The 20,701-nt window shown below is 39.3% G+C and overlaps 1 protein-coding gene across 6 annotated transcripts in view; it reads right to left on the bottom strand.

Annotated features, from left to right (window-relative positions):
* Positions 1–20,701, bottom strand: part of LOC108706615 (sorbin and SH3 domain-containing protein 2) — a 163,783-nt gene that overhangs the window by 15,683 nt on the left and 127,399 nt on the right. For all 6 annotated transcript variants that reach the window (XM_041579508.1, XM_041579506.1, XM_041579503.1 and 3 more), the window contains 8 exons: positions 17,858–17,907; positions 15,175–15,353; positions 11,526–13,067; positions 8,866–8,951; positions 7,947–7,987; positions 7,352–7,466; positions 7,138–7,266; positions 6,680–6,883 (listed from right to left, as the gene is read on the bottom strand). In XM_041579508.1, coding sequence (XP_041435442.1) covers positions 6,680–6,883; positions 7,138–7,266; positions 7,352–7,466; positions 7,947–7,987; positions 8,866–8,951; positions 11,526–13,067; positions 15,175–15,353; positions 17,858–17,907 — 2,346 coding nt within the window. The remainder of the gene's footprint in view (positions 1–6,679; positions 6,884–7,137; positions 7,267–7,351; positions 7,467–7,946; positions 7,988–8,865; positions 8,952–11,525; positions 13,068–15,174; positions 15,354–17,857; positions 17,908–20,701) is intronic.

The raw sequence follows: 20,701 nt of genomic DNA, 5'->3' as shown, positions 1-20,701 counted from the left end.
TTGCATAAAACCAGATGTACTGCCAAACAGAGCCTCCTTTAGACTGCTGGTACACATAGAGGCTACCAAATGGGCAATAACAGCCCATAATTGGTACTGCCATGGAACATTTATCTTGTGTTGTTCCCCAAATCTTTTAACAACTGAATGTGGCTTCTGGTGAAAAAAGGTTGGGGATCAATGATCTAGGCTATTGGCCTATTATTTGATTTGGTAATTGTACTTTGGTACCTATAAATACAGCTAAAAGTCCTTAGGTTTTTATACCTAGTATCACATTACATAATAAAAACTAATAGAAACAATAGGTTTATTTTAATCACTCTGCATCTAAATTATTACACGCTAAATTACTACAAACTGGCATTTACTCATCTGTGCTGAGAGTGACACGGCCTATTCTATGACACCTGGTGGTTAGATTAACCCTGATTCAGCTTCCAAATTCAGTAAAGAGTACTAATATTATTATTATTATATATTAGAAAGTATAGGGCTGAACCCTTATTGTATCTAAAGATGCTTCTACCTTGAGTCATGGGAAATGGTGAAGAAGCTGCAATTATGGAGCAAATTGCCATAGCCCAAGTGTAGTAAAGAAATTCAAGTTATAAGATGGGCTGCCAATAACATCTCCATAACCATAAGCACTATGTATGAAAAACGGCAAATAAAAAATACGTGCCTCTTTTGGGGATACCATTATTTTTTACATACAGTAGCACATATAGAGGGCTCAATGCAGAAGTTTCAGTTACTGTACGTCTTTATAACCAAGTCATTTTCACTCTATGCTATTGAATAAGCTCATTATTCACCACTTGTTAACTGAATTACTCTACATCCCCTATATAATTTACCCTAGTAATAAAACCTTTAAATAAGATAATAAGTTGCCACATTCCTAGTTACGGTATAGAGCAAGCAACTGTTGTCAGATATAAATGCTTAATACTTTGTATTAATATGACCAAAATGTTGGAGCCCTTTGGATGTTAAAAACTACCACTCCCATCATCCCCTGCTGGTAGGTCACAAAAGCAGGAAGGTTTTAAGCTTGACGTGAGGTTAACTATATAAAAATAACTGCTCACAATTTACCCCCAAACATAGTTGTGCACTGATGACAGATTACGTGCAGAGAGTGTCTATTTCTAGCAAAGTGACATCCTAGTGATTCAAGTGTCCATAAAGACTTACAGAAATCTTTTTCTAGCCGTGGCAGGTGACTGCGATACCAGATACCACTATTTGTTTATACACGAACCATGGCTTCCTATTAACTAAGTTAGTGGGGGTCTGACATAAGCTTTCATTTTTTTCTTGGACGTAACAGTGCTCCTTAACTGCAGTTTTAACATTTTTAAAAGGCCTAACATTTTGCCTGACATCATAATGAGCATCCCCTGCTGTCCAGCACACTCATAGGTTCCCTGCTCATGTTCATAGGCTGCTGGAATAAACTGCTGCTCTGGTCCCAGTGACTTCACTTCTTTCCTTCACTGGGGCTCATTAATGGACTCCTATAGCACCTGCTATACATCAGCCAGCTCTTTACTCAAACATCACACTGGTGTTGATTCATAGGAAAAATCCACTGTTTAGACCTCTGATACAAACACCCTGGGACAGTTGCACATATAGGCCATTATCTTAACCATTATTATTATAATTTATATAGCACCAGCAGGTTACACAGAACTTTATATTCATTTATAACAACGGGGGTCTTACAATAATTTAGCAAAAACACCCTGGGACAGTTGCACATATAGGCCATTATCTTAACCATTATTATTATAATTTATATAGCACCAGCAGGTTACACAGAACTTTATATTCATTTATAACAACGGGGGTCTTACAATAATTTAGCAAAAAGTGTTATGGAATAATAATATAATAATGGGATAATGGGATAATGGGATAAGGGATGGACTACTTCAAGGAAAAATAGTAATAACTTCAGCCTGTTGTGCTAAACTGAGGCATTCAACAGTAAATACTCTACTTGTCCTTGTATTACAAACAACTTTTGACAGAGGGGAGAGCTATTGGTAGTAGTCATACTAGAGCAGTCATCTCCAACCAGTGGCTCATGAGCAACATGTTGCTCACCAACCCCTTGGATGTTGCTCACAGTGGCCTCACATCAGGTGCTTCTTTTCGAATTTCAGGCTTGGAGGCAAGTTTAAGTTGTATAAAAACCAGATTTACTGCAAAACAGAGCCTCCTCTAGGCTGCCAGTCCACATAGGGCCTACCAAATAGCCAATTACAGACCATATTTGGCACCCCTAGGAACTTTTTGCATGTTGGTTGCCCATCAATTTTTTTACTTTTGAATGTGGCTCACAGGTGAAAAACTATATAGTGTAGTATAAATACTAATATTTTATTGCTGGGCTAATCTCATTATACAGTGTATCAATTTCTACCATATAGCGTATATAATTATATTTATTGTATAGCAACCCCCTGAGATTCCATATAAATAGCTGGTATATCCACAGCCTTGGGGTGTCTGAAATTAAGCTAAATGTTAACAATGTCTGTTGGGAACAGAAGCTGTGTACCATAATTTGGGTATGAAAGGAAGATCTATGCATTTGGATTGAATAATTCTATACAATTCAATACTCTTTCCCTTGGGTGGCTTATCCTGGCATGGATATAAGTGGGAGGCGACTGTGATGAGCATATTCCCCTGTATTGGCCATAAACCCACCCCAAAAGTCCCCCACTGTGTATTAAATGTTAAATTGTGTACTTTAGTTCACACTCTTAGGTGTAAAAAAATAGAGACCATAGCTGGTTGGGTGTCCTTATGTATGGTAGAGCATAATGACATTAATAATAAAGACTGGCTGCATGTTAAATAGATACTGACACCAGAAGTTAAACCATTTGTACATCTTACATAGTATTGGCTTTGTTTGCTACTTATAATTTTGCCATAAAGTTTTTGCTCAAAGCTTTTTACATTACCCATCTGACTCCCCGTGCTCGTCTATGAGTGGGCTGCCATATTTGTGCAGCAGGAGTCTGTTACCATTAGAAACTTTAACTGACAGGCTGAGATGGGACAGTCAGGTTGGCAAAACAGTCACTAAAAATTATTTACAAAACCAACATGACCTATAGGTAAGGTAACTTTTAATGTACATTCATATTTTAAAAAGTAGTTTTTCAGCATCAGTATCACTTTATGTATTAGCTCAATACATGTTTATATATAGTTTAGGTTGGGATTGATCCATATGTGCAAAAAATATAACCCATGGGGTGTATTCTAGATTTCCTTAACAAAGTCCCAATTGAACAACCAACCCAATCAGTTGTGACAAAAATGAAACCTTTCATTATCTATAATCAAGACATAATATAGTATGTCAGTCTTGTCATCTATACAAAGGTCATATTCTTGCAGAAGCATTACTTACAATAAGTGCAATTGGCACCTGGTCTGCTGAGTCAAATTCAAACCAAAGTTGGCCAACACTTCCAGGAAAGGCCTGAGATCTCAAGTTCTCCACTGTGATGCTTACAAACCCAACTAAGGGATTCTCAGCTAGCCCAGGGTAAAGCAGGGAGCTCTGGTTGCTATGAAATGGGATTAAAGCTGTTGCTAATGATAAATAACATTCTATTTTATGTCATCATGATACAGTTCTCTATAGAAATTGTCCCAATTGGCTTAGGTTTCCACACGCATTAGCAGATACAAGTGTTTTTAAGCAGTGGGTCAGTGTGGGCCATTCAGATATTTAACGTACTAAACTATATTATTTTGGTGTTGTGTACTTGTCTCCCTGAGCTTTTTTTTTTTTTTAACAGTTTTTGTTTTATTGATTTCCAAACCAAAAGAAAAATAGGGGGGGTACAGAAGAAAGAGGGGGGAGGGGGGGTTGTCAGGTACATCTTCAAAAGACAATTACCATTTATTACATTATATCTGTCACATAAACTTCACAGCCGGTACACTTTATGTTCATTTACCCTGTTTGGTAATGCATCTGGGTAACTTAACTATCAGGAAGAACCTCAATGTCAGGGGTACACAAACTTTCTGTAATGGGTCTCAGGAAGTAGCCTCTGTCCACTCGTCCCATATTTTCTCATATTTTCCTGGGCAGCCCCTAGCAAGGTAGGTCATCTGTATTAGTGGGAGTTGTTTATTAATTATGTCTAGCCAAAACTGGCGGGATGGGGTGTTTGGTGTCAGCCATTTCATAAGTATTGCTTTCCTAGCATAGAATAACAAGGATCTCCATAAGTCCCTTTTTGCATTTAAGGGAATAGTCTCATCGATTATACCTAGGAGGCACACCTGTGGCGACATTATTTTGGGGAAAGTAGTTTTCTCTTGTACATATGTCATTATTTTGTCCCAATACTTATGGATTTTCGGACAATCCCACATCATATGTAAGTATCCCGCCTCCCTCAGTTGACATTTGGGGCAGTGTGCCCTCTCCATATCTCCCATTCGGCTTAGTCTAAGACAGGGGTGCCCAAACTTTTTGCAACGAGGGCCAGATTTGGTGAGGTGAAAATGTGTGTGGGCCGACCATTCAGCCTGACATTCTTTGAACCATTAACATTAAATTACAGGAATTGAGTAATCGTAGCAGTAATATTTGGGCACATTAGTGAAATGATCTGCCACTTTGTGCTGACGGTGTTAGCAATAGACACGTACTGGAATAGAGTGACGCCATACTTCTTTAGTTTACTGTACTGGCACGTCAGTATGTCTATTGACACCTTCAGCCCTAAAGAAGTATGCGAAAACAGCGCGTCTCTACGTGAGGTTTAGTTCCTCATACTTGGAGCTATCCTTTGTGATTTTAATACCCAGGTACTTGAATTCATTTACCCACTTCAGTGGTGTTGGGGGATAATCACCAGGCACCAAACATTCATCTACTGGGAAAACATTCGATTTCTCCCAATTTATTTGTAATCCTGAGTATCTTCCAAATTCTTTTGTTATTGCTAGTACAGCCTGTAGGGAGGGCCCAGGATCATTCAAATATAGCAGCACGTCGTCCGCATATAGGGAAATACGTTCCTCCACTCTCCCCAATTGTCCCTGAGCTTTTTTAACGCTGACTCCCATCTTTCAAAATATCTTGCCGTTTACTTTGACTCAGAGGAGAACGAGTTTGTGAGTCGGAAAACAAGGGGGACCCCAGAGACTTTGGATAATTTCTTACTAAGTACCAGGTACAATACAACAGTAATTGCAAATATCTTAAACTGGCCATAGAAGTGCAGATTTTAGCCTTGTATCCAACGAACGATTGGACGTTGCAATCTTCCAACCTGCCACTGACCATTCAGATTAAATAAAGTAGTAGAAGAAAAAAAAAAAACAGACGATGTTCTACCCGTGACAGCATTCGTATGAAAGGTACAGTATGTTCAAATTCTAGTGACCCATTGATATCTCTGCAATACATGCAGGGAAATAATCATTAGCTGACAGAAATCTTCTAACCTGTCCCATCGACTAAATGACCATGGTACGAAAAATGTCGGTATGATCCACACACAATCTGAAAATTGTATGAACCTTCTATTGGTACGACTTTATCTTTACGTCTATGGCCAGCTTTACAACTTTAACATTGAAATATTGTAAATTATATGCATGAAAAATAACATTTTGGGCCTCAGGAAAAAGTGACAAAAATGTAGTTTAATTGTGCTACCACATGCTGATGCAAAACATTGCACTGGTTCATAAATCTCAGTCCTGCCCATCAAAAAATGGCCACAACACCAGCAGAGATAGCAATATATTCCACATTGCACACTAATCTCTAAAGCCAACTGGACACAATGAGCAAAGGGACACTTCACTTTAAACCTTGTCAATAGCAGCAATAACAGGTCTCCCTTTTGCCTTTGTGCTGTGCCTTATTCATGCTAATCAGCTCAGCAGGCACATTCATACTAGGCACAGAAAAACTTGCAGTGTATGTTGATTTAATGCTTGCTGCTTTCACATGTTCCACCGATCTAGCAGTTGCACCTATCATAGTAAATAAAGCCCCTTACCTTTCTCAGGTTCATTTGGGTATTAAAAAAACCAGAGTCAGACTGGACCGGCAGGATACCGGCTCCCTATCTAAAACTATGGGAGATCCCCCCCTTCATGTAGTTAAGTTATGGAAAACAGAAAAGACCCTTTACATGAAAAACTTCAGATTGCAAGCATTCCAGATAATAAATCCCATACCCATTCTATGAGTATTAGTTAATAGACAGTAGTCTTGTATTTTTTGTATTTTCTCACTTGTATGTACAAGAATAGTTCCCACAATGCTGCCGCCCAATGAGTCCCCACACCAACAGGCGGCATCTAGAAAGGCGCAAGTTCATGATCCCTTGAAACCCCTTTGTTGTACCTTTTTGATCAGTGTAGCAGCTGTATCAAATACAAAATGCATATTATCTCATTAAACGCTAGAGAAAATCAGCCACTTATCCAGTGTTCCAATGGTCGCTAATAATGGGTGCAATGGCAGCAGCCAAGATGGTGCATGGTAGCTCAGAAAAAAGACCTGTTTATACCTTAAGAAATGTCTATCTGAGAAGAATCTCATTGTAAGTTTACATGTTTGCACACTTAATCAATAATAATAATTAGCCAATAATACAAGATTCCTTACTGTGGCTGGACTTGAATTGTGTATCCTGTTGCTTGAAGTGCTCTGAGGTACTGGACAATGGGGTGAATGCCCAGCACTTTTGGACGAACCCTTTTTTATGATCTCCACATAGGCCACAGGGAAGATCCCCTGTCTGTTAGTTCCCAGAATTTTACCTTCATACCAGTTTTGGTCAACTTGCTTAAGAAGCAAAACTCTATCACCCTGGAAAAACAATAAACATTCACAGGTTGCAGCTGTTCTGAACCAATATTGCATGAAGCAGTGCTAAGAAAGAAAGGGGCCCAATGGGAAACACACTAAATTCTAATAACTAATGGTAAATTTCCATGGTTTGGCTCTAGAGGTGCCAACGGCTGGTGACCGACCGGTTAATATACTACCCCCATTTCTCTTATTAGCAGCAATGCAACTGTCGTTTATTTTAGAAAAACAATGAGAACAGTGGATAAAATTACCTTCTTGAGTGAAAGTTCCACGTTTGTGTCAGCAGTAAAATTGTATTTGGCCACTGCCTCTCCGATCTCTCGTGCCTGTGCTGGAGGAGGGGGGCGTCTTGGCTGTGATTTTTCTGTCGGGGTAATTTTCTACAACAGAATGATTAAGACATATATATCATTACATGTGAATGTGTGTTAGTTATTAAAGATATGGGAAGAAAGGGCTACAAACCTCAACATAGGAAACCGGAAATATCCCTATTCTCCCATGGTGTTCCCCTTCATACCAGTTCTTGTCTATTCTCCTGAGGATGTAGACTGTATTGCCTTTACTGAAAGACAGTTCTCTGCAAAAGGAAAACAAGGAACAAACATCTTAGCTGCTGTAAAAGCTCAATTAAAAAAAAAAATTCAAATGGGGGAGTTTATTTATCATAAGCAAATCTAAATGTTTGGAAATAGAACAGAATCTGAGAGTATGAGCCCAAGATACCTTTCCCCAGAACACATAATACATAGAGCATAAATGTTATTATCTCAGGGGTGGAGCAGATCCTGCGGCTGCAGGGGGGCCCAGGAGGTATAGGGGCCCCATGAGGCCCTAATTCATATACAGTTTCAGTAAATATTGGCAAAACAGGTAAACCTCTAGACATTTTGCAGGCTTGAAAAAATAATTTGCTGTGGGGCCCAGTAACATCTAGTTATGCCACTGGTTATTATCTAAAGGTACTGTCACACAAGCCAACTCTGACCTCCAGAAATACCCATGCTAAGAGCAAAATGATAGCATAAATTCCTCTACCCCAACCACAATAGAAACTTACTTTGGAGTCTGTGCTTTGAAGTCATACACAGCTCGAGCAGGCTTGCCATAGAAAACAAAAGACATGTACTGCAATTAGTATTATGTGGATTTATTTACAATTACAATTACTGAAACTCAAGTAGTCACTCGAGTACTCAAGTATCCGTCAAATTTCTCGCGTTGATAGACACATGGCTTTTTTGGCTTTTTGTTTGGCATAAATCCACTTGTTTGGGCACCATGCCAGACAATGGGATGTTCTTATGTATGGCCATCTTAAATCAGCATTGGTCCATGTTAATGGAACAATAATTTACTTGGGTATTATGTCAAAACATGCATGCACTGTGCTCCAAATAATGAAAATAACCCTAGGTTCCAGCTCTAGGTGATATCCTAAGCCTATAACTAAAATATTTATGTAAGTGCCTTATATAAAACTGGTGAAATGGATTTTATTCTTATTTTGTGGTTTACTCCTAGGTTTGCCCCTCTGACTCAGCCGGAAAATCACCACCGAGGGCCAGTTCAATATTTTTTCTGGTAAATTAGTAAGGGCGGCATCCCTATCTATCCCTTCACTGCCCCTCTCCAAGGCCAATCACTACCTTTTGAGCAGAGGCCTGCCTCTGCCATGCCCATTTCCAGCTCTATCTACCCATACCACCACCCAACCCACCCATCTCCAAGTCCTGTTGGGTCATCACTCCGCTTTTAATGTCATCACGTCTGCCCCCAAACATAAAGGCCGGTATTGTCGGTACAAAAAGTTGGCAGCAATATTTACTACTGGAGCTGAGCTCAAGGCAAGTATGGGGCATGAGATGTGTAGTGTAGGGGATGGGGCACTGCCCAGATCATAGTTATCATCAACTCACCCCTGCTTAGTAGATTCTTTTAAACAGACAACTGTATTTTCCACATTGTGGCTCACATACCTCTCTCTCTTGGGCTCCCTTTCTTGTGGCGCTTTGGGTAACATTGGTGAAAGCAGAGGAATAGTTGTGGGGAGACTCTGGAGCAGCTGAAAAATGAAACATAAATATAGTCGAAATGAGTGAACCCTAATAGATGAGATCGAATTTGGTGGAGATACATTTAATTTTCTTAATGAAAAAAAAAAACTTTCTAAAAAATGGGCCCTAAATTATTTTCAAAGAATGGCATCACTACAAAAGCTTCTGTCACAAAATAGCACTGCTGGTCATCTTACTGCTGCACTGGCATTCACAGCATTCCTCAGACGTGAATTCATTGCTGCCTTTACTGGGAGCAAGGCAACAGCAGCTAAACGGCACCGGCTCATAAAGTATCCTGGAGATGTAATATAAACAAGAAGGCTATAGCTCTGCACTATTTATAGTATAAATTGCAAAGTGGAATTATACAAAAGAGGCACTTGTATAAAGTGCAATGGCTCGAAGACATGCATGAAATGGTAAAAAAAAACAGGCTTGACATGAGCACAGTGGTGGAAAGCTAATGAAACAAACGGATCTGTTATCTGCACTGTAGCAGTACATTACATGGAGGAATAGGAGACATTGCTGTTTTATCAGCTTACAGACACCATTAATAGAAGGGGGGTGGAAAGACAGACTTAAAGGGATACTATCATGGGAAAAAATGTTTTTTTCAAAATGATTCTGTTAATAGTGCTGCTCCAGCAGAATTCTGCACTGAAATCCATTTCTCAAAAGAGCAAACAGATTTTTTTATATTCAATTTTGAAATCTGACATGGGGCTAGACATATTGTCAATTTCCCAGCTGCCCCAAGTCATGTGACTTGTGCTGTGATAAACTTCAATCACTCTTTACTGCTGTACTGCAAGTTAGAGTGATATCACCCCCTCCCTTTTTCCCCCCAGCAGCCAAACAAAAGAACAATGGGAAGGTAACCAGATAGCAGCTCCCTAACACAAGATAACAGCTCCCTGGTAGATCTAAGAACAGCACTCAATAGTAAAAACCCATGTCCCACTGAGACAAATTCAGTTACATTGAGAAGGAAAAACAGCAGCCTGCCAGAAAGCATTTCTCTCCTAAAGTGCAGGCACAAGTCACATGACTGGGGGCAGCTGGGAAATTGACAAAATGTCTAGCCCCATGTCAGATTTAAAAATTGAATATAAAAAAATCTGTTTGCTCTTTTGAGAAATGGATTTCAGTGCAGAATTCTGCTGGAGTAGCACTATTAACTGTTGCGTTTTGAAAAAAAACATGTTTTCCAATGACAGGATCCCTTTAAAGGAAACTGACATTGATATAACATACGCCCAAATTGTAGTGGATACTTATTAACTGCAGTTCGCAAACAGAATATATTTTTCTTATAAAGTTTGAGCTATACATGGTTTATTAAGTATGCACTTTTAGCCTAACATTTTTAGCTACTTAACCATGCACACTGCGTGTAATGCAAATGACAATTTCTTAGACTAAGCGGTATCTGCCAGCAACTAAATCTGGGCATACACTCATAGATCTGCTGGTTTGAGGAGGTCACCAAATAAGTAAATCTGTTACTGATATGGCAACCCATGTGCTGGGAAGAATCGGGCTAATTCAATCTTTTGGACCCTGGACCAACACTCCTACTAAAAGCCTATGTCCATGTATGGCCATCCTGAGTGTGTTGGTTGTTCCATGGAAATGGAGATTAATGTTTGCACAGGTCACTGCATTTCGGACAGTTTTGTAATTTTCCATAAATATACCACCTCTGTTTCAGCATTAGTGGGAGCAGTTCTGCTGAAATCTATGACGTATAATTTAAGCCAAATAAAACAAAAGCTTCTATTCATATATAGAAGTGTAAATATAAATAAACAGAATTAGTAGTTGACAGAATAATATTAAGCCTAATTAAACAAATAGAAAAACCTACTGTATCATTATTACTGAATACCTATTTAATGATATCAAATGCCATCTAACCTGTAAATATTTACTTATTAGGTATCATGGTGGATACCATTCCAGCTTGGTAAAGCTAATTTCATGATTTCTTACACAAAAGCACAATACTTATTCATTATGGATGATGGAGTTGATGGAGGTCATCTAGGCTTGAACCTACTGCAGAAATCGTGCAAATGAAGAACAAGGAAGAGGCAGATGATCCTCACAAATGTAAAAGTGCTTACAAAGCTATTTAAATTACTTTTTTTTCTCAATTTCAAGACATTAGCTACTAATGGCATTGGAACAACAGTACCACAGGCTGGTCAGTTCTGTCAACCAGACTACAGTCAGGTGTAAATTTCAGAAGAAGAAGTAGAGGAAACTCTTTGCTCTGCTTAGGAAAGACCAGAGAGGTCAGATGCTTTGGGCATTGTAGGATTTAACAAAACAAACAGGGGTATACACCCAATTATGCTGTATAACTTACAATTTGCTTTTATGTATACTGTAAATCATTGGATGTACTGCATGTTTATAAAATATAGATAGGAATAGCTGCTAATGTTTTCTTGCAAATAAATCTCTACCCACTGTCCTGCTTTTAACATGGTAAAAAACAGAAGGTGATTTTTTTAATGAAATGAGTCAAGGTGGAAATCCCATGCACACAGTATATAAACAGATTACAGCACCTTGAAAACAAAAAGAATTTTCTTGGGCATTGTTGTTAGTAGTGTCCATGTCGGGATAGGCAATACCGTCAGGAGGGGATTCACAATCATTTCGGAACACTGGGTAATGAATAGCACCATCTTGAGGCAGCGGAGTGGAAAGAGGAAAAGCTTTTAGGGATGAGTTCCTTTCAGGAACATCGGGAAGAAGCTCACTAATTAGTCTGTGCAGGATGCTGTTATCAGGCAAGCTTCCTCGTCTCTTCTCTGCTTTTATTTGGTCACAGATATCCTGGAGAGCTGAATCCAACGCTTCAAAGACAGAAGCTTTACATATTGTTTTCTCGGCTTGCCTTTTTGGAGTTGCGCTCTTTTTCCTACGAAAAGGCACTGGGCTGACAAGGAATGCAATTTTGGAAAGACCTGAATCTAATTCATGTTTTCTTGGAGACTCGATCTTCTCCTGTTTAGCCCTTTCATGTTTTAGCATGGTGGTGAAGCGTGTGCATGATGCTGGGCATCTTCCTTTGTAAGAATTAATGAGGTGCCGATGATGGTGGTGGTGGTGATGGTGGTGGTGGTGATGATGTCCAGACCCGTAAAAGCTTTCGGAAGATGTGAACGAATAGTGGTCAAAATCACTTTCACTGCAAAAGGAGGAGCCCTCCATCTGGATAAAGTCACTCAGGTCTGAAACAACAGCATCTGGGTCACTGTCAGAAAAGTCCATATTTGACCTTGCTATCTGATCACTTGTTACATCGATATGTACTGGCACAAGGCTTTTGGTTTTGCCATTGTGCTGTACCTGAGAAACATGCATTTCTTGGCTTTCTTCATCCAGCAGAGATTCGATAGAGAATCGTCGCTTTGGATAAGAACTATTTGTAGAAATATCTAAGCTGACTGCCGAAAACATTTCATCCCCTAAATTTGGCATAGATTTGGATTTTTTAATCAGCTGTTCGAACGCTGATATCCTAGCTGGAACCATATCTCTTGGCACTTCTTCTGAGTCGGCCCTCCACCCTGAATATAAGCCCTTCTGTTGTTCCTGTTCATACTGTAATATCCGAGATTTCACAGAACAGATCACTTCAGAATTTAATAGATCTTTGCGATTTATACGATGCATTTTTTTATACAGTTTTAGGAAACCAGGGGTGTCATGAGCCGATCTGTGACGAACTCTGGGTTGTTTCGAAGCACAGGAATTACCCCAGGCCAAAGGAATATTTTGTGGAGATTTCTCATCACACAGTAGGGACCCCATGCTCTCCGATTTGGTCTGGGTGTTACAAAAATTGATGTGGTCCTCTGCCAACAAATCATCGCAGCTCCTTGACTTTATTTTCGGCGATGCTGTCTCCTCGGTGCTACTCCAAACTTCAGCATTCTGACGGGTCATCTGCCAGCCATTCTTAAAGTTTATAGGCCGTGCTGTATCATTGGGCACCGCTAAATGTTGACTGTAGCTGCCACAGTAATCTAACCCATTGGAGCCATTTTGTTTGGGAACTGAGTACGCAAACAGGGGTGGATACATTCTGCTAACATCCCCACCTTCATAATCCGTAAAGCAGCATGACAAGAGAAAGACAGTTTCAGAGATTAACATTCTCAGGAAGACAGAAAGAGGATTAGTCATAGAATAAAACAGCAAAGACAAAGCATTGCAGAAGACGCATAACATTTCCAGAAGCCTGTTACTAAAAATGTTAGAATGTGTAGTTCCTAATAAATTAAGTGGTGTCCAACTTGCAATTTACCAGCATGACTTCATGCCTGGGGGGCTGCAAGTTGGCCACCCCTGTTTGAAAGGACACATTTGTGAGATCCCCAGAGTAAAGTCATAAGTTAGTCATAATGTCATTTAGAGAAAGCAACAAGTAATGCTAGTAATGTAACTTAAAGAAAGTAGATACATGCTGAGCTATAGCAATGTTACTAGTGTAGTTAAACACATATGCTAACATCTGCATCGTGTATGGAATTACAGCACAAAATCTACCCTGGTTCTCCTTTTCATTGAAGGTGTGTATACTGCTCACTGAAAGTCATCATAGCCTCTCCAACGGTCATATAATAAAGCAAAACAGCTTCAGGAAATCTCTTACACTTAACAGCAATATCACTTAAAGGAGAACTAAATAATAAAAGAGACACAGATCTTTACTGCTAAAGGGCTTTGGGTGCCTTGGGCTGATATTGAAGCCCAACATATAATGTATAACATTTCTAGCCTACTTCTCTAGCTAAGCTTTAGTTCTCCTTTAAAGAAAGCAGCATATACTTGCTTTGTGCTTTATTACAAATTGCATTTTTAGCATTTTTAGCATTAAGTGTTTACAAGTGCATCTGTTACATATGGGAGCAGCAGTGGTTATTTTATTGTTGTTATCCCATATGCTTACTGACATATGGCAGGTTTAATGAGTTTACAATCATGGGTGTGCACAACAGGTTATAACCCCCTGCTGTGGAACAAGCTTGGTGTGGCCTCGCCATCACAAGCAATAACTATTCAACTCAGCCTGGTCTAAATGTTTTTTGCGATAATAACAGGCAACTAAATAAAGTGCTCACAAGCATTTCTGCTGTCATGTGGCCCTGCCAGTTACTAAGCTACAGCTACAATCTTCCTTAACAAGTAATTAGTGCTACTTTATCAAAGAATTAGTCTTTATTCTTCATAGATATGCACCACTGGTATTGCAAATTGTTTATGGTAAAGAATAAATAAAGCTGGAACAGCACGTAGCTGTTTAGTCATGTAGTGTAGAGTGAAGAAGCAAAGTCATTGAGCCTCATGACATGAGCTAAAAAAAACAGGTTTGAATATTCTGATATTATGTGAGCAGGCATCAATAAACAAGTACTACCTATTAAAGAATATATATGTTTGTTCAAACACATACAGCCATTGTAATAGCCACTTCACTGACCAGTTACTTGGATTAATTCCCAAGATGCAGGTCTAGCACTGGGCCATTTCCAGGACATTATGATCACATTATGATACCCTTCCCCTATTTTAAACAAAGGACTGAACTGCAAAGGAATATCAACAGAACATACAACTGTAGCTGTAATTATAGGGAAATAAAGACAGAATGATAGTGTATATTTTTGTTTTTAATGGGAATTATTATATATAAAACATATAAACATATCCTGTGAAGAGCAACACTCAGGAAGCTTCTGTTTCCTCCTGCTCAGCAGAAGTCATTGGTGTTTTTCTCTTTGTCAAGAAGCTATTTCCAATGAACCCACTGAGTAATGTTGCCATTGATTCAGTGAAATGACTGGTTATTTATTGCTTCTATCATTTCTACAATATAGAATTAACAGAAGGGCCTCCTGTACAAAAGGCTACATTAAAAGAAGGGCTTATAACTATAGAATTATTTCCTTTTATATATTAAATTAGCAAATACTGTATGCTTCAAGTTTTTTTTAGAGGTTCTTAATATAGAATGCAACGTAACACACTGAATTACTAATCAGATTTCTATAAGCATTTAAGGCGGCTACAGGCTCTTTCCCAGATATTGTAGACAGATTTACCAGTAGATGGCACTGTTACATCGAGATACAGCAACTACCTTGTTCAACTAAGAGGATAGTGGTGCCTGGAATAAGCAGCGTTTCATGGACATACATTTCTTACCTTTTGCCCTTGAGGGAGAAGAAGGAGAAGAGTTGATGTAGGGATTTCTTGGGGTAGTGTTTTTGCTCTGAATATCTATGCGGCTTAGGGTATTTCTGTTTGCATTCTGGTCGCTGTGGGATCTCTGGTGGCTCACACTGGGCTCAGACTTCCTTCTCTTTCTGTAGTCACTTGCTGAACTTGAAATGAATGATGAATTATTAATTAAACAGAATATTGGCTGATAATTCCAGTTATAAGGTCAATCCCGACATGCTGCCAAGGCTCTGCTGTTATTACACAGTTTATTGGTTTAGTATGGTGGGCCCCATGAGGAAAATCACAGTAAAAAGCCTCAGTCTGTAAAATGAAGTGGCAGTGTTATGCGGGCACAATATTAAGCCAATTTATCTTTGGCTCTGACAGCTTCTCTCACTCTAACAGTACAATAACTAGCATAAACATAATTCCCTTCTCCTCAGGTAGCTTTGGGCTTACCAGGCTGAATATGACTTGTTTGCATTGGAATGCCCTGTAATTAGTTCAGCAATAGGTCCATTAATGGCATTAAATAGCTCTTACGCTGCTGTACTTTACCTGTACTAGTGGATCAAAGAAAAATTATGGTGATCCTTCTATTACAACCTTTTTTTTAGAATGCTGAGACATTTCGTGTGCTCCTCAACCCCAAACTGTATCATTAGAGGTAATCTCACGCCAACACAACTCATTTGCTCTTTATGTGTAATTGCCAGTCCCAGGCTAGAATCAGTGTACTCAAATGAGAGACTCCGGGATGACCCAGAGTTATGGCCCCATGTTGAAATAACAAGAGATATATAAAGTTGTATAGCAATTGCTAGCTGTTTTTGGTTTATATACATCAGTTAGGTCTAACTTACAGCCCCACATCTATAGTTGGACTGCAAAAGTTTAAAACTGAAGTTCAGAAAGTGACACATCAAATTCAGTTTCCCTTAGCAGGAAGAAGGGAGAAACCTGGTGGTTGGGGGTTAAAGGAGTACTAAACCCTAAACATTAATATGGCTAGAAATGCCATATTGTACAGTATATATTAAACTTATTGAACCAGCCTAATAGTTCAGCGTCTCTATAATAATAATGATCCGGGACTTCAAAATTGTCATAGGAGTTTCCCATCTTGGATATTGTTAGGAGTGTCTGTGACATGCACATGCTCAATGGGCTTTAAGCAGCTGTTGAGAAGCTAAGATTATGGGTTGTAGAAAAAAATCATGCAGAAAATGAGATTTGCTGGTCGTGCAAGCTGCTGCTACAGGGCTGGTTAGTGTATTCTGATTTTAATTGTGCTTATTTCTGAGCTGCCATTTACTAATAATAATTTACTAATCAGCCTTATTTTGTGACATTTCTATTCTATATGTACTGTATATTGCGAGTGGGTCCCTAAGCTCAGTAAGTAACAGCAGCACAGAGCATGTGCAGTGAATCAGTAGAAAAGAAGATGGGAAGCTACTGGGGCATCTTTGGAGGTACAGATTTTCCCTGGTTGGTGCCTTAGTTCAGAAGCCCAAAACATAATGTACAGCATTTCTGCCCTACATCTATAATTAAGCTTTAGTTTTCCTTTAAGTGCTTATATAGAGCCAAAATTAAAAAGTCATGTAATTAAGTGTTTTGTGTGATATTTTTAGGTAACGAGGATTCCTAAGCATGGGTATGTGGCATTTGTGCAGAAAGTCTCTGTTCTTAGGCAGTCAACATTAAAGCCTAAGGTTTGTGAGAACATTACAGAGGCAAATTAATCGTTACCTTGGAAATTACAAGATTACTGCTGGGATAGATTTAACTACACAAGAACATCTCCATTTCATCTGTTAGCTCAGCAAATCCCCACTGAGGTCTATGGGGAACTATATTAGGAGATAACATTTTCTCATGCAACTCAACCCCTCTGTTAAGGGGCCAGTAACATTGGGAAATGAAAGCATTTACATATACAGTACATACTCATTATCCAATGAAACAGCAGTAAGTGATTGAGGCTACATACAAAGGAAACTGTTCTATTGGTAGATGTAAATTGTGCTTTACATTGGATTAAAATTGGGCGTGAGACACAAAGTACATCTAGAACAGGCACAAGAGAGCACTGAACCTATCACCCACCTTTGGCAAGTAGCAGGTACAAGTCTTTTTTATTCCTAGCATCCTTATGTCCTTCATGTACTAAATGATAGGTGTGTTGTGCCATAAAGTTGGATAGTTCCAGGACGCACCCTAGCTTGTTTTTATGCTCCCCATAGATTATGCAGGGGGAATGCATAAAAATAGGTACTTCTAGCCAAATTAATATTTTCACTCTTGTTGTTACTGTTCCTATTATATCATGTCATTTCATGTTGCCATTGATGTATTGAAGTCTGTTAAGTGCCAGGAATTGTAGTCTTTGTGCAATAGCATTCTCTGCGCTAGCAGAGCCAAATCTCCGGGTTAAAACCTGGAAATTTGACTCTTAAAATTACAAGAGCCGTATTTTTGCTACCCCTTGTAACCAGCCACGCGCTGCTGCCTATTAATGCAAGTGCTATATAAATAAATAATGACGATGAAGTGCAGCATTTTGGCCGTTTTGACTGTAGGTGTGAATTTGGTGATGGGGTAACAGATCTAGCCATTTGCAATAAAACCTCTGTGATATGGAAAGTTTATCATCCGTTACCTGGAAGGTCTCTCTATTCCTTTGTCTATTGAAGGCTGGTACAATGAGGTCTGAAAAACAAAACGAAAAATATAAAATAAAAGTATAACGATTTAAAACGTGTTGTACCAAATCCTAAATGCTAGGAATTTCCCACATCATTTCTGTTAATATAAAGAGAATGGAATCATTCATTATTATCAGTCTCATGAGGTGATATGAAGTGTATTACCTACCACAGTTTATACAAAAATGTCTGCACATTCCATTACTTCTTTGTTAGTGACGCACAAGGCTCAGAGGGAACAATGTTGTTTATGTGTGATGGAGTGCAGAATCTTTGTGCTTGATTGCTCCAGCAAGTCAGACTCACATACAGTGCTTTGTGTAAGATCAATAGCTTTGTTCAAACAAAGTTGTGTGTTAACTACCGGCTGGTAGCACCATTTCAGTTTCTGCCAGAAAGTGGCAGCTTCTGCTACTCCTGGTAAAGTGCCAACAGGAGCAAATTTCTCTAAGAGACAAATGTCCATTTATTTACCGTAACTGCAAATTAATCTCTTTTAGCCAAATTCGGGTGGGGGTAGGGTAAGAGAAGCATCAGGTTTGCTGCCTCAGACCTATATGGGCCCTGCATAGTTTTCCTGTTTGTCAGAGATGTCAGATAGAGCTAGTCAACAGTTTAGAATCAACAGGTTAACCTTCAGGATTGTACACAGTATATCATCTTTATAGAGCCATTCACTGTATTCACTTTCCTAATGACATAGGCAAAGGCAGAATATTCATTTCAGTCATCTTTAGCGCCTTGTAGTCTTTTACTGGCCTCTCTATCCCTGATGCTTATGCAATCCTCAGTGGAGTTTCTGGCTTTTTAAAGAAGAAATAAACCGTAAAAATTAATATAGCTAGAAATGTCATATTATATATACTGAACTTATTGAACCAGCCCAAAGGTATATCTACAGTAGTAATGATCCAGACTTTAAAAGTTGTTACAGGAGTTTCCCATCTTGGATTTAGTTAGGAGTGTCAGTGACACACAAATGCTCAGTGGGCTTTGAACAGCTGTTGAGAAGCTAAGTTTATGGGTTGTCACAAATCATCAAACAGAAAATGAGTGGGCCCCTAAGCTCAGTAACTGACAGCAGCACAGAGCATGTACAGTGAATCAGCAGAAAAGGAGATGGGGAACTACAGTGGCATCTTTGGGGGTACAGCTCTTCCCTGCTAAAGGGCTGTGGTTCCCTTGGCTGGTACAGAAGCCCAAAACATAATATACAACATTTCTGCCATACTTCTTTATTTAAGCTTTATTTCTCCTTTAAATATCTGACTCTTACATGAGGTAGACCTCACACAAGCAAGACTTACCTATCTTGAAGTATTTTCTCCAGGGGTGCTGCTCCAATAAGGCAAGTTAACAAATTCACCTCATGCAGCAGCGCCCCACTGGTTACCATGGGTGGCAAAAATGCTGCTCCTAGTAAACTTAGGAGACAAATTTTCAGTTGTCAAACTGGAAATCCTGCCCTTCTAGTGCAGAAAGTGCAATTGCTCTCTGCGCTAGCATTGTGGACCCCTCTGGCACCAAATAGGTGAGCTCGATGGGAGAGGGGGGATAGCAGCAACAAAGCCACCTCAGAGTGGCAGAGGGTCAGGACTGCCCTTGATTTTCTCCTACTGAGAAACTTTTCCTCAGTCTGTTTACCACCATGCATTTAAACAAATGGAACCTAAAGATACTGACCCTTGCAATGCCTTCCAAGTGTATGGGCTGGTGTACCCACCTAGCCAACAGGGAGTTCCCATCCTCTCAGCAGCAGGGAACTCTTTCACCAACCCTACTCCCCTACAAATGTATAGGTTTCTCTGCACCTTAGCTACACTTCAGGCATACTTTGGGAACTTTAATCACCATGTCTTTTTGTAGACTGAAAATGCAGAGATGATGCTCCCAAACCAGCCACCCATAAACTTGAATGTAAGCAGCCTGACCGGCGCTTGTGTCAGTACTTGTCAGACGACTATCACCTGAAAATTGATGACACTATGATCAAAGCTGTAATTTAAGGTATCTTTAGGAGTTCAGATTATCATAAAATGATAATGTTGTAGACAGAAGTTAGGAAAGCTTCTGAAAAGTCTAGATTCAGCCCTTATCCAGCTAAATAGACCTGCTCTTGATAAATTTAGACAATCAGTTTTATGGGCACATCATGGCAGAGGTCATGCACAAACCCCTCAGGAACTTTAATGGAGGGTAGAGATGCCAACCAGCAGCTCGATAAGTGACAGTACTATTCTTTGTCTAATAAACAGACTTATAAAGGAGTTCATTCCTCTCTGGGAATGTGTGGATCATCACTGCTAACTGATATGGAATGCTGTTCTTAAATAGTTTGTACGTGTTAAGTGGAGTCCATCATCAGGTGGACAACAACCTTTTTTAAACCCAAGGCTTTACTTGCTGCTAGAATTAGACACAATTTGTAATTCATACTGACCATAATGTGTATTATATTTTCCACATCTTTGTTTTAAAGGTGGGTAAAAATATTGTACTATAATCCACTGGATAAAGATACTGAGCACTGTGTATAGACTATATGTGTGGTAAAAGTGTCTCTCTCTCAGATACAGGTTATGCTCAATTAATTTCAGCCACAGTCATAGAGATTTGTGGTTGCTGACACTAAGAAAACCTATCAGCATTCTAGCAGGTTATTCATCTCCAAAATCTCACAAAAAAATTAGGGCCAGAACTAGGGTGTAGACAGCAGAGGCATCTACCTTTAGATCAATTATTTTGGGAAAAAAGGAAGGGGGACACAATGCCAGAAAAAACATTTTAGTGGGGTTTAT

The sequence above is a fragment of the Xenopus laevis genome, chromosome 1S, assembly GCF_017654675.1.
Source record: "Xenopus laevis strain J_2021 chromosome 1S, Xenopus_laevis_v10.1, whole genome shotgun sequence".
NCBI lineage: Eukaryota > Metazoa > Chordata > Amphibia > Anura > Pipidae > Xenopus > Xenopus laevis.
This window is presented reverse-complemented; position numbering and strand designations above follow the sequence as displayed.